General features: G+C 38.3%; 1 protein-coding gene across 5 annotated transcripts in view; it reads left to right on the top strand.

The window, feature by feature from the left end:
• Nucleotides 1-21,051, top strand: part of sorbs2b (sorbin and SH3 domain containing 2b) — a 64,407-nt gene that overhangs the window by 15,457 nt on the left and 27,899 nt on the right. For 3 of the 5 annotated variants that reach the window (XM_073854173.1, XM_055177581.2, XM_073854176.1), the window contains 7 exons: nucleotides 1,741-1,864; nucleotides 14,304-14,357; nucleotides 15,247-15,342; nucleotides 17,719-17,745; nucleotides 18,105-18,229; nucleotides 19,514-19,789; nucleotides 20,387-20,707. In XM_073854173.1, the coding sequence (XP_073710274.1) occupies nucleotides 1,858-1,864; nucleotides 14,304-14,357; nucleotides 15,247-15,342; nucleotides 17,719-17,745; nucleotides 18,105-18,229; nucleotides 19,514-19,789; nucleotides 20,387-20,707 (906 nt within the window). In that variant the 5' untranslated portion in view covers nucleotides 1,741-1,857. The remainder of the gene's footprint in view (nucleotides 1-1,740; nucleotides 1,865-14,303; nucleotides 14,358-15,246; nucleotides 15,343-17,718; nucleotides 17,746-18,104; nucleotides 18,230-19,513; nucleotides 19,790-20,386; nucleotides 20,708-21,051) is intronic. The other 2 variants (XM_073854174.1, XM_073854175.1) reach the window with 2 other exon arrangements.

Below are 21,051 nucleotides of genomic sequence, written 5' to 3'. Positions count from 1 at the left end.
ACACAGTGAGAACGCGAGCTTCAATGAATGGTTGAAACCGTAGCCCACCACACATATACACGTGAATATACGTCAACATATCATCAGAATGATTGACATCTGGGATGACCAATAATATAGGTGATCCACCCGGAAACGAAAATCTTCCACTATACCTTTATTCGAGCGAGTGTGTGTTGTTCAGCAACAAGAGCATAGAGAGAGTCGAGCGAGTCGTTTGCATCCCAGCCTTTGCTCGGGTGACTGCATTTGTGCGCGCTGACAGAGGTCCACTCTCACGTGGATGCTTTATCACGTGCAAATAGTGTCCTGCACGCTCACAAGGACGCTTTCCGCATGCAGATAGTTATTTTCGTTACGAAGATATTCATCTGCGCAAAATGTGTAAATGTAAAAAAAAACTATCTGTGATCGCGAAACCATACGCATGCATTTTTGTTTATAATAAGATAATAAGGAGCATGTGATGCACTGTTCCATTATGTTGGTAAATGATCTCAGCTTCAGCATGGACAGTAGGAGGTCATGGATATTTGTTTCAGTCCAGTTTGCAAACATTTCTGGTTGTGAATGTTAATCTTCATTTAATTCCCAACCGTGTTAAAGAGCTGGGACACGTGAGATTATTTTGAGAGTGTTTTGAGACGTTCTGAGAAGTAGAATATGTATTTATTCACTCATAATCACTAGGAGAAACATGTGATTAAAGAGATATCAGATGATATTTTCTTATTTTTAATAGATTAATAGGACATACCTGGTTAAATAAAGAGAAACTCATAGCTCATGACCTGATACCTTACTCACAGATACAGTTTAAAGGCTCTGGTTGATGTAACACCAAAGACATCTCAGGCACGAGCACAGGAGTGATGTTAGGTTCACTTGGTGGTTTTCTTTGGCTCAGGTTTGCGCTGACACCTTCAGTCTCTCCACATTCTCTGAGCTCCTGAGATGTGACGGCATCGCTCGTGGAGGAAGGGGCTACCTCAAGGAGACAGGTTAGAAGGTGTCAGACCTTCTGGATAGCTGGCACTCGCTTGGTGTTGGAAATTCAAGTGAAAAAAAAAAGGTTTTACAGATGCAGTCAACTGTGAAATTTGTCTCGATGTGGGCTTACAAAAAGTTTATTACAGAAGACAAAACAACTCTTTAGAAGTGAAAGAGTGAAATTCTTTAGACTCCTCTTGTGTCACCTTGAGGGATTTACACACTTCATTTGTTTTGTGTGATACTAAGTGGCTAATTTGTTTTCTTAATGCAGCAGCGTGGATACAAAATTACTCACTTGACTCTAAACATTAGTTTAGCCATACTGATAAATGTGAACTGTCATCAGCAAAAAGCTTCAGAGACAAAAATAGTGCCAGCATCATGGAGCTTAAATGACCAAAATGTACATCTTAAGTATGCTTGAACTGAAAATGGACATCTGTGCATGTGCGTGATATAAAAAACGGATAAAATTAAGATATGCATATTTTTTATTTGCATAGTTGCCTGCAACTAAATTTTATTATGGTTACCTGACAGTTATCCATAGCTCGTGGTTTAATGGTGTGTACTGGCAAAGCAAAGATGTTTGACCACTTGTGCAGATATGTTGTCACTTTTCCCCAGAGGCGTGGAGTAACTTCCCAGCATGCAGACGTGCATGTCTCCAGCTGAAAATAGCTAGAACTACAGCACTTGCTTGGAGAGGGGGCTTGTCTTTTACTTTCTTACATCTTTAACCTGCAGAAACCGGTTGCAGTCTGGAGCTTTAACCCTGAATCGCGGAGGATCATCTGGGCTGAAAAAAAGAAGTGTGGACATTTGCTGCCTTCAGCTGGGACCCAGTGCCTGCCTTCAGTCCTAATGCCTGGTAAGGATTTATCTAACACAGTCTCACCCCATGTCGTCAATATTTGACGACACTTGACCATTCGTCAATATGTGACGCGGAGGGTATACCTTTCGATTTTTTTACGAACTGGGGACTTCAATACTATTACGTCCGTTGCATTCTCTTCTCCTATTTTCTTACCATTTTCGCGTCGGTTTAGGGTTAGATTACGCAAAATTAAACAGTGTACGCGAAATTAAACAGTGTACGCGAAATTAAACAGTTGTCACCTGGCGTTGGGGTTAGAAACAGTTGTCACCTGGCGTTGGGGTTAGAGTTAGGTTTGGGTAGGGATGTCATTATGTAAATCTAACCCTAAACCGACGCAAAAATGGCAAGAAAATAGGAGAAGAGAATGCAACGGACGCAACAGTCTTGAAGTCCCCAGCTCGTCAAAAAACGACGAGAAAGGTACACCCTCCGCGTCACACACCGACGAATGGTCAAGTGTCGTCAAACACCGACGACATGGGGCGAGACTGGGTTGATTTATCTTATAGCTTTTGAAAGTGTCAAGTATCTGTATTTGAACATTTCTAAATGTCAAATATTTGTGTTCTGTTCAGCTGTATGGAAAAAAATTCATCTCTTTACTAGGGATGCACCGATAGGATTTTTTTGGGCCGATACCAATTTAAACAGACAACTTCTGGCCAATACCGATACCGATATTAAACACGTGTATACAATACTATACAATTGGTCTATTAGCTAGTTTATTTCTGCATCAAATTATTTTTACTGAACATGGATTGGAATCTAATTAACCTTCAACTGACCAACATAAAAAGAGAGGCACAAATTAAGCTAAAACAAATATAATAAGACAGCATGACAACCTTCAAAGGTGGTTTTTGCTATTCAGTATTTATTTTATTAACAACATTAACAATTTTTTTTTACATATAATGGATTTCTTTATGCAGTTAATTAATAAACAATCGGTATCTGCCTTTCTCGTGCTATTGCCGATATGCAGATGGTTTCAAATTCATCAAAAATCGGCCGATAAATATCGGCGGCCGATACATCGGTGCATCACTACTCTTTACCATAAAATGTGCAAATAGTGTTTTTATTTATTATTTAACACAAATCCTTTTCTAATAGTATTGTGCAGAGAAAAAAAACTTTTTACTGTGGACTACTTAAATGGTGGATATTTTGTGTTTTTGGGGGGGTCATAGAGCAGCCTGGTGATCTTGTGCCTTTTAATCTAACAACACTAAACCAGCAAGATTATAAGACGCCAGATGTAGTAACATGTCAGGGAGGAACTTTAATGTTTAATGAAGTATTTGTTGCACACATTTTAGCATAAATTCCAGGCTAAAGATAAAGATTCAGGCTAAAGTCCCATGATCTAATTAAATAGGAGGATTATAAACTTTTCGCATTGATTTCAATCTTTGACATGGCCTTCCTCAGTCAATATTAAAGATATTAAGGTTATATTCTCACAGAATTTTCTTTTTATTTAGGATGATTTTATGTAAAAATCAAGTTTGGTTTATTTATAGTATACATTTAAAATGCAGGCGTAGGCCGTCCAAAGTGCTGTACATGTTCAGGTAGAAGCTCAAATTAAAAACATAACAAATAAGACGTAAGATAGGACAGACAAACCAAAATAAAGGATAAAATTAAAAGCAGTCATTATAGACTAAAATCAATAGAAAATAGATACAGTAAGTTTTAAGATAGGACTTGAACTCAGACGTAGATGGGGCCGATGTAATGTTAAACTGGAGCTTGTCCCATAATGTGTGGCCAGCCAACGCTATCTCACGAGAATTCGTACATATTTTACGAGTTGGCTAATTCGTATGAATTAATACGACCACATTCGTAAGTTTTGGTACGATTTGCCTTGACCCCTGTGCTGTGAGGATAGGTGCGGGTTTATGGGTTCGGTTTTGTTTTTTTTGCATGAGAATTGTACAATTTTGCACAATAAACTTTGTATGAATTGATGCGAATTAGCCTGATCAGGTTTTCCCTCAATTTTCGCTAAATTCAGGGTATCCAAGAAGCTTGGATTGAAATCTAAGACTTCTAGCGGGGGAGTATAAATGTAAGCTGTAAAATGACTGTAGCTGGGTTATTACAGACTTGTACACAAATAGATTTATGTTTAAATAAAACACTTGAAAATGCAAACATTCATTTGTCTCAGTTTTAATTTTAGAATGCAACCCAAACTCCCTGTATTGCAAAAATTTTCACATATCGGAGTTCCTTATTAAATGTTTGCAATAAAACCTCCTTGTCAAACTTCAGAAAATGTCGTTTTGCAATCTGCCATCTCTCTGACAACATTTATTAATATCAGCCAAATTCCAGTTCACCCCGTAATGTAAGGCATCCATTGATTAACTGTCAGTAACAATCCTTTCAACATGACCTTATGTCCTTTATCCCATTTCAGAGTAATTAAAATGGACAGGCAGTCATCTTGCCTAAAGAGTTGAGAGTGAATTGTAGATATCGGAGAGGTTGTGATTCGGTGCTGTATATCTGCAGTAGCGTGACAATAACAAGCGTCCATAAAGATGTCTTACAGGAGGCGGCCTGGCAGGCTCTCAACAGCTCCTGCTTTTCTTACAGGGGAAGGGTTCTTTCGTGACTCTGGTATTTTTAACTTTGTGGAATAAATGAGCGCCCAGTCCCGCTTTCCTGAAACTGACCCTTGTCATGCTTTAACTCCCCAGTACACTGTGAAACTTGTTGAATGGGGCAGTTGTTGAATGGTGTGAATCAAAATCCCTAATCCTTTTACATCCTCTCAGAAATGTATTGTGAGCTAATTTGTTGTTGAGGTCTTGTTTGAAGAGTGTTAAAATAATACAAAGCATTTCTTAGTAGAATTCAATAAGCTCGAAGGCTCGGTTAACCTCTCTTTGATATCAGGTGCATGTGCTAATCAGATTGTTTTGAATTATGTGCTCTGCTCTGAACTATGTAGGATGTCAACATCTTTAATACCATACACGTGGCGACATCATGCCAAAGATCTTCTCATTGGCCGGTAGATCTTATGTTCTTAGCAGACTGACACTTTGTGAGCCTCCGGAGGTCAAACACCTAATTAGCAGATGGATCTTCTAGCCCGGGGGAGTGCTTCTGTTAGAGGAATGGGTCCAACTTGTTTTGTCAGTCTATTTAGATATTTGTCAGATTGAGTTTAGAAGAAGGTGCTGGCAGGCCGAGTGTTGGCTGCTTTTATTGGCCTTCTGTTACGGCTGCTGGTCGTAGCGTGCGTGTACGGATTGAAGCCGTTTAAATGATCCATCTCTTTGGCAGAGCTTCTTAAAAACGAATGATAAAGATGTGTTCTTGAAATTATTCTGTTGAGACAGCTGTGATATTTTTATCAATGGATATCAGCTCATGTGCGTTCCATCAGACCACACATTCAGAAAAGATAAAGCATGCTGAAGATACCACAGGTGACAACTCTACCAAATAAGGAAGTAGGACAATGTTTGGGATGTTCTGGGAGGTCCGATATGACAGTACTGACAGGAAACAGTTATGCAAGCCTACACTTTGGTATATCATTCTTGTTGTTTTCTATAGTAGTAATCTGAAGTATATCATTGGTGGTCTAAGATCTTTGTGATCTTTCTGCAGGACCATAATGGAAACTGGAACATTCAAAATTTAGGCACTCAATGTTTTTTGCAAAGCTATTAAAATAAATATAAATGATAGGGGTGTCACGATTCTCCAAATCCTCGATTTGATTACATTTTTTATTCGTAGGTCACGATTTGATTCGATTCTTGATGTTTCCTTTTTTTTGAAAGCACAAAAAAATGCTATGCCATTTTTAGACTAGACTTTTATGAAATATAATATCAACCTTGAACCCGGAGATGTCCTGCCATGTTAGTCATGCTGCCAGTGGGAAAATATGGTACACGCACATACCTGATAAAACGAAACTTCCTGTCAGATGAACATCTGTCGGTACTTTGCACCTTAAAAACACACTTTTACTGTCAGACGAGATTGTGAGTGTTAGGGTGTACCGGTGGTGAAGGTGTAAAGTCAATGACAATAGAAGAGTATATCCAATCCAGGTGTTTATTTTCGTGCAAAAATCGTGGTTCCCAAGCTAAATGAAAAACAAAGTGACAAAACTAAGCAAAGCAATAAATAAATAAAGTGTATAAATTATACATATACATGTACATATTGGCATCAATAGATATTGGCATAGTCAAAATACAAATGTACATGTGTATTTTGACTATGCCAATATCTAGGCCCAGAAACACAGTACTTTCACATGCAACAACAAACCCGCTCAAAATGGCTACCAGAGGCATTTATGTAGTTAGGCTCCTCCCACTCCTGGAACATACCATGTAGTATTTTATAAACCATCATATAACTACACAAATACACAAAATAAACAGTTTTAACGTGTAGCAATGCGCCAAACTATTGATCTAAAAGTAAATTGCAAACAGAAAACCATGGGAAATTCTAGTTTTTCAAATTCCCCACGTGTTGTCACTAAAATGGTAGTGCCCTTCCTACTGGGCAAATGTAAGCCTATAAAAATGGCAGCTTTAGCCGCACATGGGTTTGGCCATTGAGAAGTCACACACAATGTAAGTACAACAGCATTCTAAATATTAGTGATGGGAGAAATGAAGCTTTTCGAAGCTTCGAATCAATTGAACCAATTGCTTCGAAAATTGATTCAGGTTTACGAAGCAGTTCGAAACACCACACACGCTGGCGACCCCTGCTGATCAAAATAGTGTAAAAGCAGATATGTCCAAACATTTTACACTTTTTTAACAAAATAATAGCAAGATTTGTATTAAAATATGTTAAAAAAATTATTTAACTTAATTAAGACATAGTTAAAAGTATATTATGTGTTTTTAGTTTTATTTAGGGCAAACAAATCATTAAAACTAGCTACCCTTTTAATTATGCACATTTTTGTCATTAAATCTGTTTAACAAAAAGTAGACAAAATGGCAGTGTTATTAGTCAGAAGGATAAATGTTTTATGAACTTTCATAATAAAACTGACCCGAATTCACCTAAACATATAGGTACTGGTCATTCGTGATCAACTCCCCCTAGTGGTGAACCATCGGATTTTCGAAAAGTTTCGAAACAGTTATGACGTAACGAAGCCTCGTTTGCTAAAATCACGTGACTTGTGCCAATTTGCTCCGAACCACTGATTCGAAACAAAAGATTCGTAAATGTTTCGAAGCCTCATGAAGCAGTGCTTCGAAAAAACCATCACTACTAAATATACATGTGCAGTTGTTACATGGGGAAATAAACTGTTGTTTGTAAAAGAGTTTGGTGAGTTTTCTTTGTGTTTTGCATCCTATAACAAAACATTGAAACAAAGCAACAATGGCATATGATTCTACATAAAAGTAAACACACTGAACAATCTATAATAGCTGATGGTACTTTGCAGGCATCTAGATTGTGTGTGTATAATGGTGGAAATTGTTCATGTGAGTGCATGCATTTTAGCAGTCCTTTTAAAATATAAGTCATAGGTCACAGTTAATCTGTGACAGTGAGACTATACCCCAATAAGTCATGTTTAAATGCTGTTTTCATAACTCTTAAGATACTGAAATAAGTTGCTTTGAAACAGATCTCAGTTCAGGGAAACAACCAATCCTGGCACAGATGCCGTTCTGCTGTGCACGCTTGCTGTTTGTTTTGTTTCCCATGTAAAGAACAGCTCGCTTTTCCCCGCTTTGCAAGCCGACCGAACATGACATAGGGGCGTTGCAGCATCGACGATTCCATTTTTTAATTTGAAGTTTGAAATAATAAATGATGCACAGTACACTTATATTTGATTGTGTAGATCCCAAACACCATTGCAGAAGAATAAAGCGGATATGTTTGGTTGAGCAGTATTTTGTTATCATCTCTGTTGATTTTATGATACACGATTTTCTGATTGAATGCATACAGAGGTTTTGAAATTCTTTGGATGATATGTATTTATAGGCTACATTTATATAATCTTATCCAAGATATTTGCTGTCAGCTTCTTACAGCATATTATCTTGAAAACTTGACAAAATGATAATAAGCTAAATAACTGCTGTAGCCACATGTGACTCTCCCAGAAGTTCTTGAACTCCAAACCCTTTGTTTTGCTGTTAAGGATTGTTTTGTCGACTGAGGCTAGAGCTCTCAAACTCCAGCTGTGAAAAGTTAAGTGATTGACATAGATGTTGCCAACCAATGTGTTGGCCACACGACCTCTCATGAGCACCTGCTGATTTCAACAGCTAGAACACAGCAGTGACACTCAAGTTTTGGCAGATGTCCCCATATTATCCTCTGATCGCTTTTCGGCTGAGGCCTATATCTAACCTCTCTCACCCCCATGTGGCTGCCAGTGAACGATTTATTGGCACAAATGTTCTGAATCACAAGGGGCTCTTTTAATTCAATCCTTTCTCTTGTGGTAAGATCATGTGCTATGCACTTTGCACACTCATTTAACTTCATTGGGGAACATGTAGACTTGCAGTCCCCAACTAGGAATGGCTTGTGCAATATTCGGAAATGTGACACATGCAAGTTGCTTGAACTAAACGTTCGCTAATATAAGGCTCGAAATAGATGCTGTTTAATTATTTTGTGTCCATCTATGCCTTGGGTATATAGTAGTTAAATTCGGAGGAGTTATCCGAATAAAGGTTTTAATGCTACAGTATGCAATAATTGTATGTACTGACTGACTAGGGCTAGCAATCAATGACCAATTTAAATCAAATTAGTTAAAGGCGGAGTCCATGATGTTTGAAAGCCAATGTTGATATTTGAAATCACCTAAACAAACACGCCCCTACACTCTCAGAAATAAAGGTACAAAAGTTGTCACTGGGACAGTACCCTTTCAAAAAGGTACACCTTTGTACCCAAAGAGTGCATATTAGTACTTTGAACTGCCAAAATGTACCTTTAAATTTGTACATATTAGGACAAATATGTACTGCCCCAGTGACAGCTTCGTACCTTTATTTTTGACAGTGTACCCCAATAGAATCTGGACCTTCTGTTGATAGACCCGCCCCACACATACGCAACCCGGCAAGTATGTAGGTTAGTAGACACGCTCCTTACTGCTGATTGGCTATAAGTGTGTTTTGGTAGTCGGCCCGTCTCCTTTTCCAAAGCGTTTTTCAAACATCGTGGACTCCGCATTTAAATATGTCAATAAATCAACCAAAGTTAATCAATAATAATTCAAAGTTAATTACATTTATTGAATATTTATTCTAGATTAAGATGGTTTGAAGAGTTTAAAGGTTGCATTATTCTGGCCGATAATTGACATTACAAACAAATGGTACTTTAAACCAAATTTACTTAGACATTACACTCTAATAAATGGTGGGTTATTTCAACTTAGCATCGAGTCAAAACGGGACAAACCCACCAATTGGGTTGAATTAACCCAGAAAATGTTTATATTAAAAACAGAAACCCAGCACTTTGGGTTGAAACAACCCAGCATAGGTTAAATTACAAACCAACGGATTGGGTTCGTCCCTTTTTGACCCAATACTGGATTCAAAATAACCCACCATTTATTGTGTAAGAAAAGTATTTTTCATTATGAAATTTACATTCAAGTCACTTAACATCATTCATATTTTGCGACTTTATTATTTTAAACTAAATGATATATAAAATGAATATGCTAAATTGTCAAGTTTGTAGTTTATGTCTGGAAGAAATGTTTTTGTATTGTATCATTCCCTTCTGATCAATCTTACATACTCAGTTTAGATACTACACAACACTTTTGTATTAGAAGCTAGATATAGCAAAGAAATTATGCTCGTAAAACACATGGCAGCAATTTAGGCAATTATCTGGGGATTTAGGAAATATGTGACATGAAACGAAAAGCACAGTGACAAACTTACATGGTTCCCAACTTGATGCAATTGTGATTCAGATCTTCTCATTTAAGAGAACATAGAGCTTGTTGTGCCCAGACTCAGATGCTCATAAAAATAGCCTGTTTGGAAATCCCAGATGTAAAGCAACAGATTCTTCCTATTTAGGCAAGTAAGCAGCATGTTCAGCATATTTTGTTTTTGAGTGGATTTGACAGACGTTATTATTTTTACCAGCAGGAAAGCAGGAGTCGTAGTGTAGCTATTTAATAATTTTCCGAAGAACCATAACAGAATCTTCAGCAGGTAGGACTTAATTAGATTTATGTGTAAATATAATCACCGTTATTGCATTTTGCACAGTGATATAATATGTCTCTGTTTATTTCACAAACACTTATGGGGAAGTAAGATCTCTCTAAAATATATGCCTGCATTTAAAAACTTTTCGGTGTGACTGTGATGTCGATATATCTGTTTATTTTATTATATTTTGCATAATAGCGGAGTACTTTGAAGACAGCAAATTATGTGCCCTTCTGGCCATTTTCTGGTTTTGAATAATTCATTGTAATAAACAGACACATTAAAATCCTATACATTAAACCATAGCGTCTTAATGTTTCCCTTTAAGTTTTAACATCCCTAAGCTCTCGTCGACAGTGCTGCTTTATTTTTTCCTGTGATACTGTAGAGCTGCGTGACATAGTTTCATTTGCAGCGTCTGGTGACTATAGCGTTTAAACTTAAGAGGTGAGATTGGTGTTAGTCCAGTTCTTCCTCAGGAGTCTGACAAATCACTCTATAAATAAGACATCAAAACAAAAATAAACCATCAAAACAGCACAACACCAATTCCCATGGGACCAAGCATGTACAAACAGTACAAGTGTGTACTTATAAACATATTTATTGTTATTGGTTTAACATATGATAAAACTGGGGTCTTCAACATGGTGCTTCTGCAGCGGGCTGACTAATTATTGTTAATCTAAAAACAATTTCTGAGGAAATGAAGAAAAATTATTCTAAATTAACGCTATGGATTTTTTCGATTCAGATTTTTACTGAACAAAAGTAATGTAGAAGTACAGCAGTGGCCGCGGGTCAATAGGGGGCACCACCCCCTTAAAGTTGTCCAGAGAGGAAAGCTACTTTAACATGTTACCAAAAAGTTAAATATATAATGCAAAATAATAAAAAAATCGATTTCACGGTTAGTCATAATAAAAAAATCAAAACTGAGGTCATTGTGTGTGTCATATGTGTGTCTGGGGCCCCACCCCAACGATTGTGTATGTAGGTCAGTAAACTTGTTAAAAGCATGTGACTTGAGGCTGAGCTCTAAGTGGCTTGTTTCAGATCCGCCTTGGGGCGCAGCACTGTGCGCCCCAAACCTTCCCACTTTTGTTGTAAGAAAATCAATATTGGTTTTTTTTATGTTTTTGACCTCATGTGATTGGATCCTTCTCAGAGTCTCATAACCGCATTGCAGATTGTCATTTAACTGATGGTTAAAGTACTGGGCTGCGTTCTCCGAAACTACCTTAACGCTACGTCGTTCTTAAGTTGTACCTTAAGCTGTACCTTATCGCTAATACGTGTTTTCCGAAACGTTCTTAGTTACGTATCACTTCTGTAAGTCGTTCGTTCGGAAGGTTGGTCTGGAGCACTCTTAGCTATACCTTATCCCACATGATCTCCACTAGGGGCCATCACTTTCATAAAAGCTTACATTGCAGTCTATATAACTAAATATTTGTAAAAATGCAATACACTCCGTGTTTAATTAGGCAACTATTTTTATATTTAAATAATAAAACATTTACATAATTTGACATCATTACATTGATGGTTGTTAGATTTTTAATTATGTTTTCCAAAGGGACATCAACTGCGAACTATTAAATGCTACAGGATTAAGAAACTATTTAAAAATATATATTTTGGGTGATGGAGTTGGTGAAACTGGCAGCTATACAGCGAATCGTACTATTTCATTTGTGCATTTCATATCCGTTAAATCAGTCTAACGGCTAGTATTCTAGCTGCATAAATAAATTGGGTAAAATTACAAAAAATAATTATGATTATTAATGTTAATTCGACTTTGCATCGAAGTTTTTTAATGTTTTATAACTTTGAGGCAACTGCATGCCATATTCTTTATAAACATTCAAAATAAACTGTGCACTTGATTACTGCTTGTATAGTCTAAGGTCAACAAAATTTCCACATTAAAACTAATCAAAGCTAAAATCTAAAGCAATCATACTATATATTTCTAGGTTATTATATAATATTTGATATGTTATTTAGACAGACAGGCTCCAGAAATGCGTCCATTAAGCTTTATCCGCATTGTTAACGCGCTGCTTGTGCATACAGTGTCCAAGCACAATAAACGCGTGAACTAATGAACAACAGCAGTTTGTTTTTATATACTTTAAGTGTAATGCACAGCCAAGTACTTGCACAACCCACTTTATTCCCCTGTGCAAGGCACTTATTGGGAACCCCTAATATAAATGATCCTTTCAAGGCATAGCGGATGAATTGGAGCAGTTTAAACATGATACGTTTGGAAATAAAGTTGCGGGTTTTGCACGGGTTTGATATAAAATATAGAAGGTTGAATTTAGTTGTTTGCAATTTGAAATATTTTTTTACCAGATATTCCTAATAAATTGAACTTGAACTATTTCTAAAATGTTTATTTAATAAAGAACACCGCTATCTCTTAACGCAGCGAAACCTATTACATGAAGTGAATAATTGATTGTCGAGCAATCGATATCAACCTATTCAGCACCTCCACCATGGACAGCACCCGCTAAGGTCGATCTTAAGAAGGTTTACCTTAAGCAACATCCTAAGGTATAGTTCGGAGAACACACGTAGGAAAGGTATACCTGTAGTTAAGGTTTAACTTAAGAGTCTTCGTAGCGCGCTAAGTGACAACGTTATCGGAGAACGCACCCCAGATCAGTGAAAGCATGCGAATAAGTGATAAGTGCAATTGTCTGTTTTGCCATATACTCATCTAATGCTGATATCATGAGATAGCATTTAGCCTCCAGGAGAAATCTAACCACATTTTAATCTTGTCGCACAAATCATCTAGCATATTCAAGTTTTTAAATTCTAAAATGGTAATTAGGAGCCTTTCTGTTTACTACATTTGCAGTGCCTTCCTTTAGTGCATTTTCATGCATTTACTTGATGACCTCATTGATTTATTGATATGTATAGTAATGAGTGTGGCTTATTGGCTCGGCTGGCCATGACATTTCCCCAGACAGAGCATTTCCTAATGTCCAGATAGATAAATAACTGACCAGTAAACCCAGCTCATGAATATAAATGGAGAGCTATGACCACTGCTTAGGCGAAGGTCCAGCTCTCGTTCCCTCCAGCTGTTCTGTCGCCACAAGTCTGCACCCTTGAAATCCAATATCATAATCTTTACCTCATTTACTGCTGACAGGTCATTACAACCTCTGATTTACCCAAGTCCAGTGGTGTCACAGTGTAAAAAGTGTCCCCTGTGTTTTTTAACCAGATTTATTGACCATGGTATCTAAAGATTTATTATGGAGGAGTCACAGCAGGGTCCAATGTTTTATTAAGGGGCAAGATTAAAATACTTTTTATATATTCAGTTATATAAGAATTACTAATGACACTGATTGGCAACAACTCTGTTTTTTGTCTTTGTTCTTTAAACATTTACATACGTAATGTAACATATATATATATAGCAAATCCGAATGCCTCTTCCTTGCCGTGACCTGTGTATTCATGGCATACATGATCTCAGGTGAAGCATGCTTTGCCTTTTGAATGACAGGGTGGTCTATATGTCACGACGTGCCTGTCGTGGCACTCTAAAAGCTAAACATGGGTCTGGCACATGAAAACACACTGGTGGTGTCTCCTGTCTTGGATATTTGCACCGCCCTGCTTCTGCCAAGGAGTTGAGTAATGTAATAATGTAATTAAGTTCCTATCATGGACCATTCTTGAAATATTCAGCTTGTGCTAAAATAAGTGAGATATTTTAAGGACACGGTCACATGGGCTGTTAATCCCTCACTGAAAAATGAGTAATCCAGGTCAGAGTAAACAGGGTTTAATTTGTTACATACCCCCTAGTAGTGTGTGATGGCTGTACATTGCTTTCAAAGAGTTGTTAAGCTCTAACACACCAAAAGTGGAAATGTATAAGATTTAAGAATGTGTGTGGAGATATGCGTATGTAGGGTGTGTATTTTGATACCGTGCTGCATGAAACGGCAGGCTTGTATCACCTTTCACACCAGGGCCTCATATCCCGAGAGGGATGTTAACCAGCCACATTACACACTTGCCAGCATGCTCTCGTACTGTGCAGAGATGGGACGCCATTACCACACTACCTGGGTAGACATAAATCAGTGTTTTATTTATACATGAATGGGGATTGCTGATTGACTCTAAAAAATATGCTCTTACAGGACTGTGTGACATCAAGACACCACAAGACACTGAGATCTTCAACATGAACACAGGTGAGGTACTATGATAACAGATACCGTAATCCATGGCTTTTATTTAACTTTGTTGCTTGCATTTAGGACTTTTGAATTATACTTTATTCATTTATTCATAAAACAGATAAGATGTTAAACAAATAATACAAATCAAACGATTGCCCACTAAGTTACAACCACAACAAAATAAACAATTTACATGAAAATTGTCTCAAAGATTTACGGGGCAGAAAACAGTCATTGATACAAAACTCAAGCAGTCTTGTTTTGGTAGCGCTGAGCATGTGTGATTTTGTATTCATCTCAGGGATACTGGGAAAAGCTGCACAGGGGGTGTTTTTATTTCTTGGCTGACTTTCGCTGAAAACTCTGTCTTTCTCTGAGAGTCTGACAAGCACTTTAACGTCCAAACTGTCTTATTGACATCCTGAGGTATAACATTTAGTGACTTGTTAGGAAACCTGCCAGGCTGCGTCCGGCAGTATTGACATTGCGCCCTGTCTATCTTGAGTGCCAAGACTTCTTAGAAACATAGGCCAGTACTTGATAGTTTTATACACAGGGTTCTTGTTGTAATAGACAACCTGAAAATATCAGAAATAAAGTTTCCTGGCTTTATAATGTACGTTTTCAAAAAAAATTTTTTGAAATATTTGCATAATATTAAAAATACAAATGTGGGTGCGGCCTCTATAAAATGAAATACTGTCATATTTTGAGATATTTTGTCAGACATGGCATAATACACTGAGCTACATACTTAAAATCACTGTCTGCATGCGGAATGAATTGCTATATACATGCTTGTGTTGCTATTTGTGTTGCATGTGTCACATTATTACAGTCATCTTGCCTTGCAGCAGCATTGATGCATGTGCATTTGTGTGTGCAACTGCGCTTTTCACAGATAGCGGAGGATATGTTCGCAAAAGCACCTCGCTTTCACTCACTCTAACCCCTATGAAGAGAATCCAGAGCTCACCAAACCTGTACACACTTGAAGGTATCAACCCCGTACAGGGAACATGAATCTGTTCAGATACAGAAGTTTGAAAGCAAACAGAGATCACTCATCACAGACAGCAACACAGATTATTATGTAGATTACTGATGATTGTATCATATTGCCTTATGCTGCGTTTACACCAACCGTGTTTCAGGCGTCAAAATCGTGTCTACCGCACCTAGTTTGCCGCTTGAACAGTTCGAATGCATTCAAAAAAGCAAGCATTTGACGTGCGTCAGAGGCAAAATCCGCTTCTTGTGGGAGTAAAATAAACGGCGCGGGTCGATAAACGTCACGTGACTCAAAAGTGAAATGTGTATTACAGCTTACTGGGTTGCCCAATGTCCTTACTGACTCTCTTCCAAGCAAGGTCCTTTTTTTCCTGTCTCTATAGAAATAAGAACTTGTGTCGTATAGCTCCGGGTGACTGCTCACGGACAATATCAAGCGTTCCTTCAGGTTAAATGAGTGACTCCGGGCAGGCCTGCCGCCACAGCAGCAAGCAGGCTCCTGATTGGTTAACGTGGCGCGAAATTCCGCCAAAGTTCAAAATTTTCAACTCGGTTGTCAGCCGCCAATTCACGTCAAACGCAAAATGCACAAAAAGCACCAAGTGCCAGGCGCTCAATTCGCGTCATTCGCGTAAACTAGACTCGCGAATGAGGCTTACTTGCATCTTCCGCACCGCGCCAAACGCCTCATCCGCGCCGCGAGACCTCCAGACGCGCGTCAATGCGTCTTCACATTGACTTAACATTGAAATCACTCGCGCTTCATGACTCTACCGCGGCTGGTACACGCAGCATTAACATGAGGCTTTATGATCTGACTTATTTGCAGTGGGGGCTGGTGACTTCTATTTTCCAGGGCACGATGTGCAGTTCGTCACAACATTTATGTAGACCATCATGTGTGTGGTTCGTAATTTCAAAATATGTGTTCTGCGCGTTGCGTGTTCCTACGTGCATCACGTCTTGTCAAAATAAATGCCTGCTGCAGACGCGTCTAAAGGGTTTTTGATAAAAGAGATGCTCATGTTTGCCAGGTACTCTCATAATCTCGTGTGTAATCAGAGTTTACTGTTAAGGGAGTGTCTTGCGTGTATTTTGTGAACGTGAGTGTCTCTTTTATCAGAAACGGTTTTGACGCGTGTGCAGCAAGCACTTATTTTGACAAAACACGTGATGCAAATAGGATCACATGACGCAACAAACAGATATTTTGAAAACACGAGCACACACGTGACACTCCGAACACTTATTTTGAATTTGTGCTCCTCAGTAGAGCAGTAACAAGCCACCACTGCTTACCCAGTTATGTCTGGTTTTATGTCATGAACATTATATTTGGGTAGTGTAGCATTTAGGCTAATCTGAAGATATTGCTGTTGGTTTTAAAAGTGACAGTCCATTGACTCAAACACTGCAGGCAGGAATTCCTCTTCACGGCCCTCAACGTCATTCATTTCCCATCTGTACCTTAATCTGCTGTGCTCTCTCTCTCTCTCTCTCTCTCTCTCTCTCTCTCTCTCTCTCTCTCTCTCTCGTCATCTCATACTTGCTCTCAAGCTTGTGTCTCAAGCGGTTACTAAAGGAATGCTTTAGTACAGAGTTTTTTCCGTTGCTTTAGAGGAAAAAAGCAGCTCAAAGTGGCCAGATTGTTACCATAGTTGTGCACTTCCATGGCAACAATTGTATACTTGAGGCTTTTTTCCTCCATCTCCTCTCTGCACTGTTTCCTCTGGGGTGACCCTTTTTGTTTGAGCGGTCTCATGGACTATGACCTCACACACACATATTCTCCATTGTTTAATTACACAGCGGGTGGGCGAGGTGTTGCAGGAGTGAACAAACACTTTCCATTGAAAATGGAAGTTAAAGTACTGTTCATTTGCTACTGATGTTAATGGGCAAGGGTTGTTGTGTTAAACAAACTTCAAATTACTCACAAAGAAAATCAACAGGATAGACTTTTGACTTTGGTTGAAGTGTTTATTTAAGACAAAAGTGTGCGTGTTTTATTAATGAATGAACTGCTGGATTTTACCTTTTTTTCACTTTACTGTCAAACTTTACTTTTGCTGTCTGTCTGTTTATCTCTCATTCATTCATCAGTCTTTAAACAGAGTGGCAGTGGTTTGGAATACATTAAGAATGATATTTATCCACTATAGTCATACTGTCTCACACTAAAATACATTAATGAATTACTACTGAGCATTATAAACACAAACAGATCCATACAGAACTCATGTGACCTCTGCTTTGTAAATGTTATACTAGCATGTATTACAATTTGCATTATGCACATTATGCAAAGTAGATCCCATGCTACTTTTTAACAAATGTTTATCTTATTTTTACCTTCACATAGACTCTGAATCACAGCAAAAAGATTCAGGTAAGCAACAGCAAACTCTTTCTTTACATATATGATTTGTTCACAATTAGTATTGATTATTGCATACCTTTCTGGAATATTAGATTCTGATTGGTCAGTAGTGAAGAATGGACACAACTACTAGTTTAAATTTCATTTAATATTTGAATATGTAAATAATTTAGCAAACAGCTATGCAATAACTATTATATAAACACATAAACATAATAATAAACATTCACAGAACTTGATAATTTGTATGGGTTTATTTTGCAGTAATGACTATACATTATGCCCTATGTGTTTATTATTTTGTTAAATTCTGAATATATGAATATACAATAAGAAGCACATCATGTTTTTTGTGTATATTGTGTTAGATTTTTGGAAGTCCAGCAGCACCAGTGATGGTCTGAGAAACGGTGATATGTGCTCTTCCTCTCTGGCAGCTAAAGGCTACAGGAGTGTCAGACTCAACTTTCAGGATAAAAAGTCTCCAACACCGGTAAGTCCCGCTGTGTTTACTTCTCATTTGTTTTTTTTCCTTTTCTGTTTATAAAGCTTTTCCTTCCACAGGAAAACCTCTGGTATTCCTTTGACAGCTTTTATTAATGACTTTTTTAACCGTTCCCGTCACACCCTTTTCTATCACACGTGCCAGTTTGAAGGTTTGCCAACTACTAAACCAGTAATATTAAAGCTGGACTAGATAATGTTTTCATGTGGTCTTCACATTAAACAAACAAAAAGTTTCTTTAATAAAGAAACCCAAATATGTGTTGTGTAATACCCAAGCTATTGTAAATTTTCTTTCTAGCTGCACAGCATTTTTAGGTTTTAATTTTATTTTTTACTTTCATTCCTCTCTACTTGCAATTTCATGTTTGTGTTTTTATGGTCAACTTTTGAGCTTTTTAAAAAAGTGTGTTAAGTTAAATACACTCACCTAAAGGATTATTAGGAACACCATACTAATACTGTGTTTGACCCCCTTTCGCATTCAGAACTGCCTTAATTCTAAATGGCATTGATTCAACAAGGTGCTGAAAGCATTCTTTAGAAATGTTGGCGTATATTAATAGGATAGCATCTTGTAGTTGATGGAGATTTGTGGGATGCACATCCAGCGCCCGAATCTCCCATTCCACCACATCCCAAAGTGGGGTCTTCTGCTGTTGTAGCCCATCCGCCTCAAGGTTGTGCGTGTTGTGGCTTCACAAATGCTTTGCTGCATACCTCGGTTGTAGTTTGAATCAGTTGGCCCATTCTCCTCTGACCTTTAGCATCAACAAGGCATTTTCACCCACAGGACTGTCACATACGGGATGTTTTTCCCATTTCACACCATTCTTTGTAAACTCTAGAAATGCTTGTGCGTGAAAATCCCAGTAACTGAGCAGATTGTGAAATACTCAGACCGGCCCATCTGGCACCAACAAGCATGCCACGCTCAAAATTGCTTTAATCACCTTTCTTTCCCATTCTGACATTCAGTTTGGAGTTCAGGAAATTGTCTTGACCAGGACCACACCCCTAAATGCATTGAAGCAACTGACATGTGATTGGTTGATTAGATAATTGCACTAATGAAAAATTGAACAGGTGTTCCTAATCCTTTAGGTGAGTGTATATTGCAACCTTTATTCAATTCCACACTATAACAACCACCTGCTTATTTCAGAAATGTTGCCATGTCCATAGACTCATTCAACAGTACCATCGCAGAGACAATATCAGTGACGGTTTTGTATTTCACACATGCATTAATATCCCAAAACCGACTTTTCAGGCACAAGACCATAGTGTCCATTCTCTCAAACTGATGTCCACAGAGGATCAAACCTCATGCTCTTCAAAAGCAGAGCAGATCTACCTCCACTCTCCATCTAGGCACCCGGGGATTCACGTAGCTTCCCTCTCAGTGCGCATTAACCCCAGGCCTCAGGTATCAGGACGATACACACAGGCGCTGTCTTTGAGACCCCCCACCCCTCCTAAAAGAATGGATATGCTGGCTAGCAGATCACTTCCCTGCCCTTCACTGCCATCTGCAGCCCCACCAGTGGTATATGTTACCTATTTCATGATCACATTTGCTTTAGATAAATCACATTATATGCCCTTAACAAACACGACTAATCTAGATTCACCGTTTCGCTAATCCACACTCAGTTACTCAATGTCAGATGTAGATGCAGATATTTCTTTATTTTATTAAAATTAGAAATTACAATAATGATTAAATTTGAGTTCCTAATACGAGGAAAACTAGCACAAATGTTAGAATGAATGTTGTGATGGACCAATCACAATCAAGTTTTCCGAAGACCCATGCCTTTACCCATGTATATTTTTCAAAAATGTGTTTTTGCATTGCTGTTCGATATGAATATACAGTATTTTCCATTCATTGCATACACCTTTAAATGTGGCATTACACCGCTTTGATAACTTCAAATTGGTTGTCACCGCATTGCAAGTTCTAACTTCTCTTTCAGGTTTCTTTCATACTTTTGAGGATAACATTTTGATCTAATTTCTGTAACACTTCCACATCCTCTCTAACGCAAAGCTGTCAGCTGTACCACATCACCTGCCCGCCTCTCACGCACACAGTGCCAACTACTGAGTCTCATGTGCCAATCTCTTCTGTGTCATCCAGCCTGAGGTGCCAGTCCTTCTCAAACAAAACTATCCCGGACAGTCACTCTCTTACCGGTCTCGAGTCTCCCCTGATTTCATCAGCAACAGCGTACCTGACCTTCACCCCGCCACCCCCTCTCCAGGTCCTCCCTCACCCGGCTCAGAACTTCTACTGGGACAAAGTCGCTGCTCATCTCGCGCTCAGAGCGAAGCATCTACGGTGCTTCTGGAGGAGTTAAGGGCATGTGGCCCAGAGGGAGGTTCTCGGACCCCCTCTCCAACCCTCTGTCAGATGGGTGAAAACATGGGTCTTTATGCTTCTGCAGCTGGCACCACTAATGTAACTATTCAGAAGTTCAACACTATTTTCTCTTCCACCTTTCATCTGTTTTCCTTTCGTTCAGCTTTTTAGTTTTTTTTTTTTTAAAGGGGCCATATTTGACACTTCCGCTTCCATTATTTCTTTTCTTAAATTAAGTGAACTTTAAAATATTCAGTAAAAGATTTTGTGTGCCAAACAGTGTAGTTTTTTAATACCTGTGTCTTTTTCACAAGGTCAGTTGTGAGTTATAATTCAATAACATAATGCATGGCAATACAGCTGGAAAATAAGTATTTGACACATCAGCATTTTTATCAGTAAGGGGAAGTGGGCTATTGACACAAAATTTCCACCAGATGTAG

This window comes from Misgurnus anguillicaudatus, chromosome 16 (assembly GCF_027580225.2).
Source record: "Misgurnus anguillicaudatus chromosome 16, ASM2758022v2, whole genome shotgun sequence".
NCBI lineage: Eukaryota > Metazoa > Chordata > Actinopteri > Cypriniformes > Cobitidae > Misgurnus > Misgurnus anguillicaudatus.
Note: the sequence above shows the minus strand (reverse complement) of the source record. Positions and strands in the feature narration are given on the sequence as shown.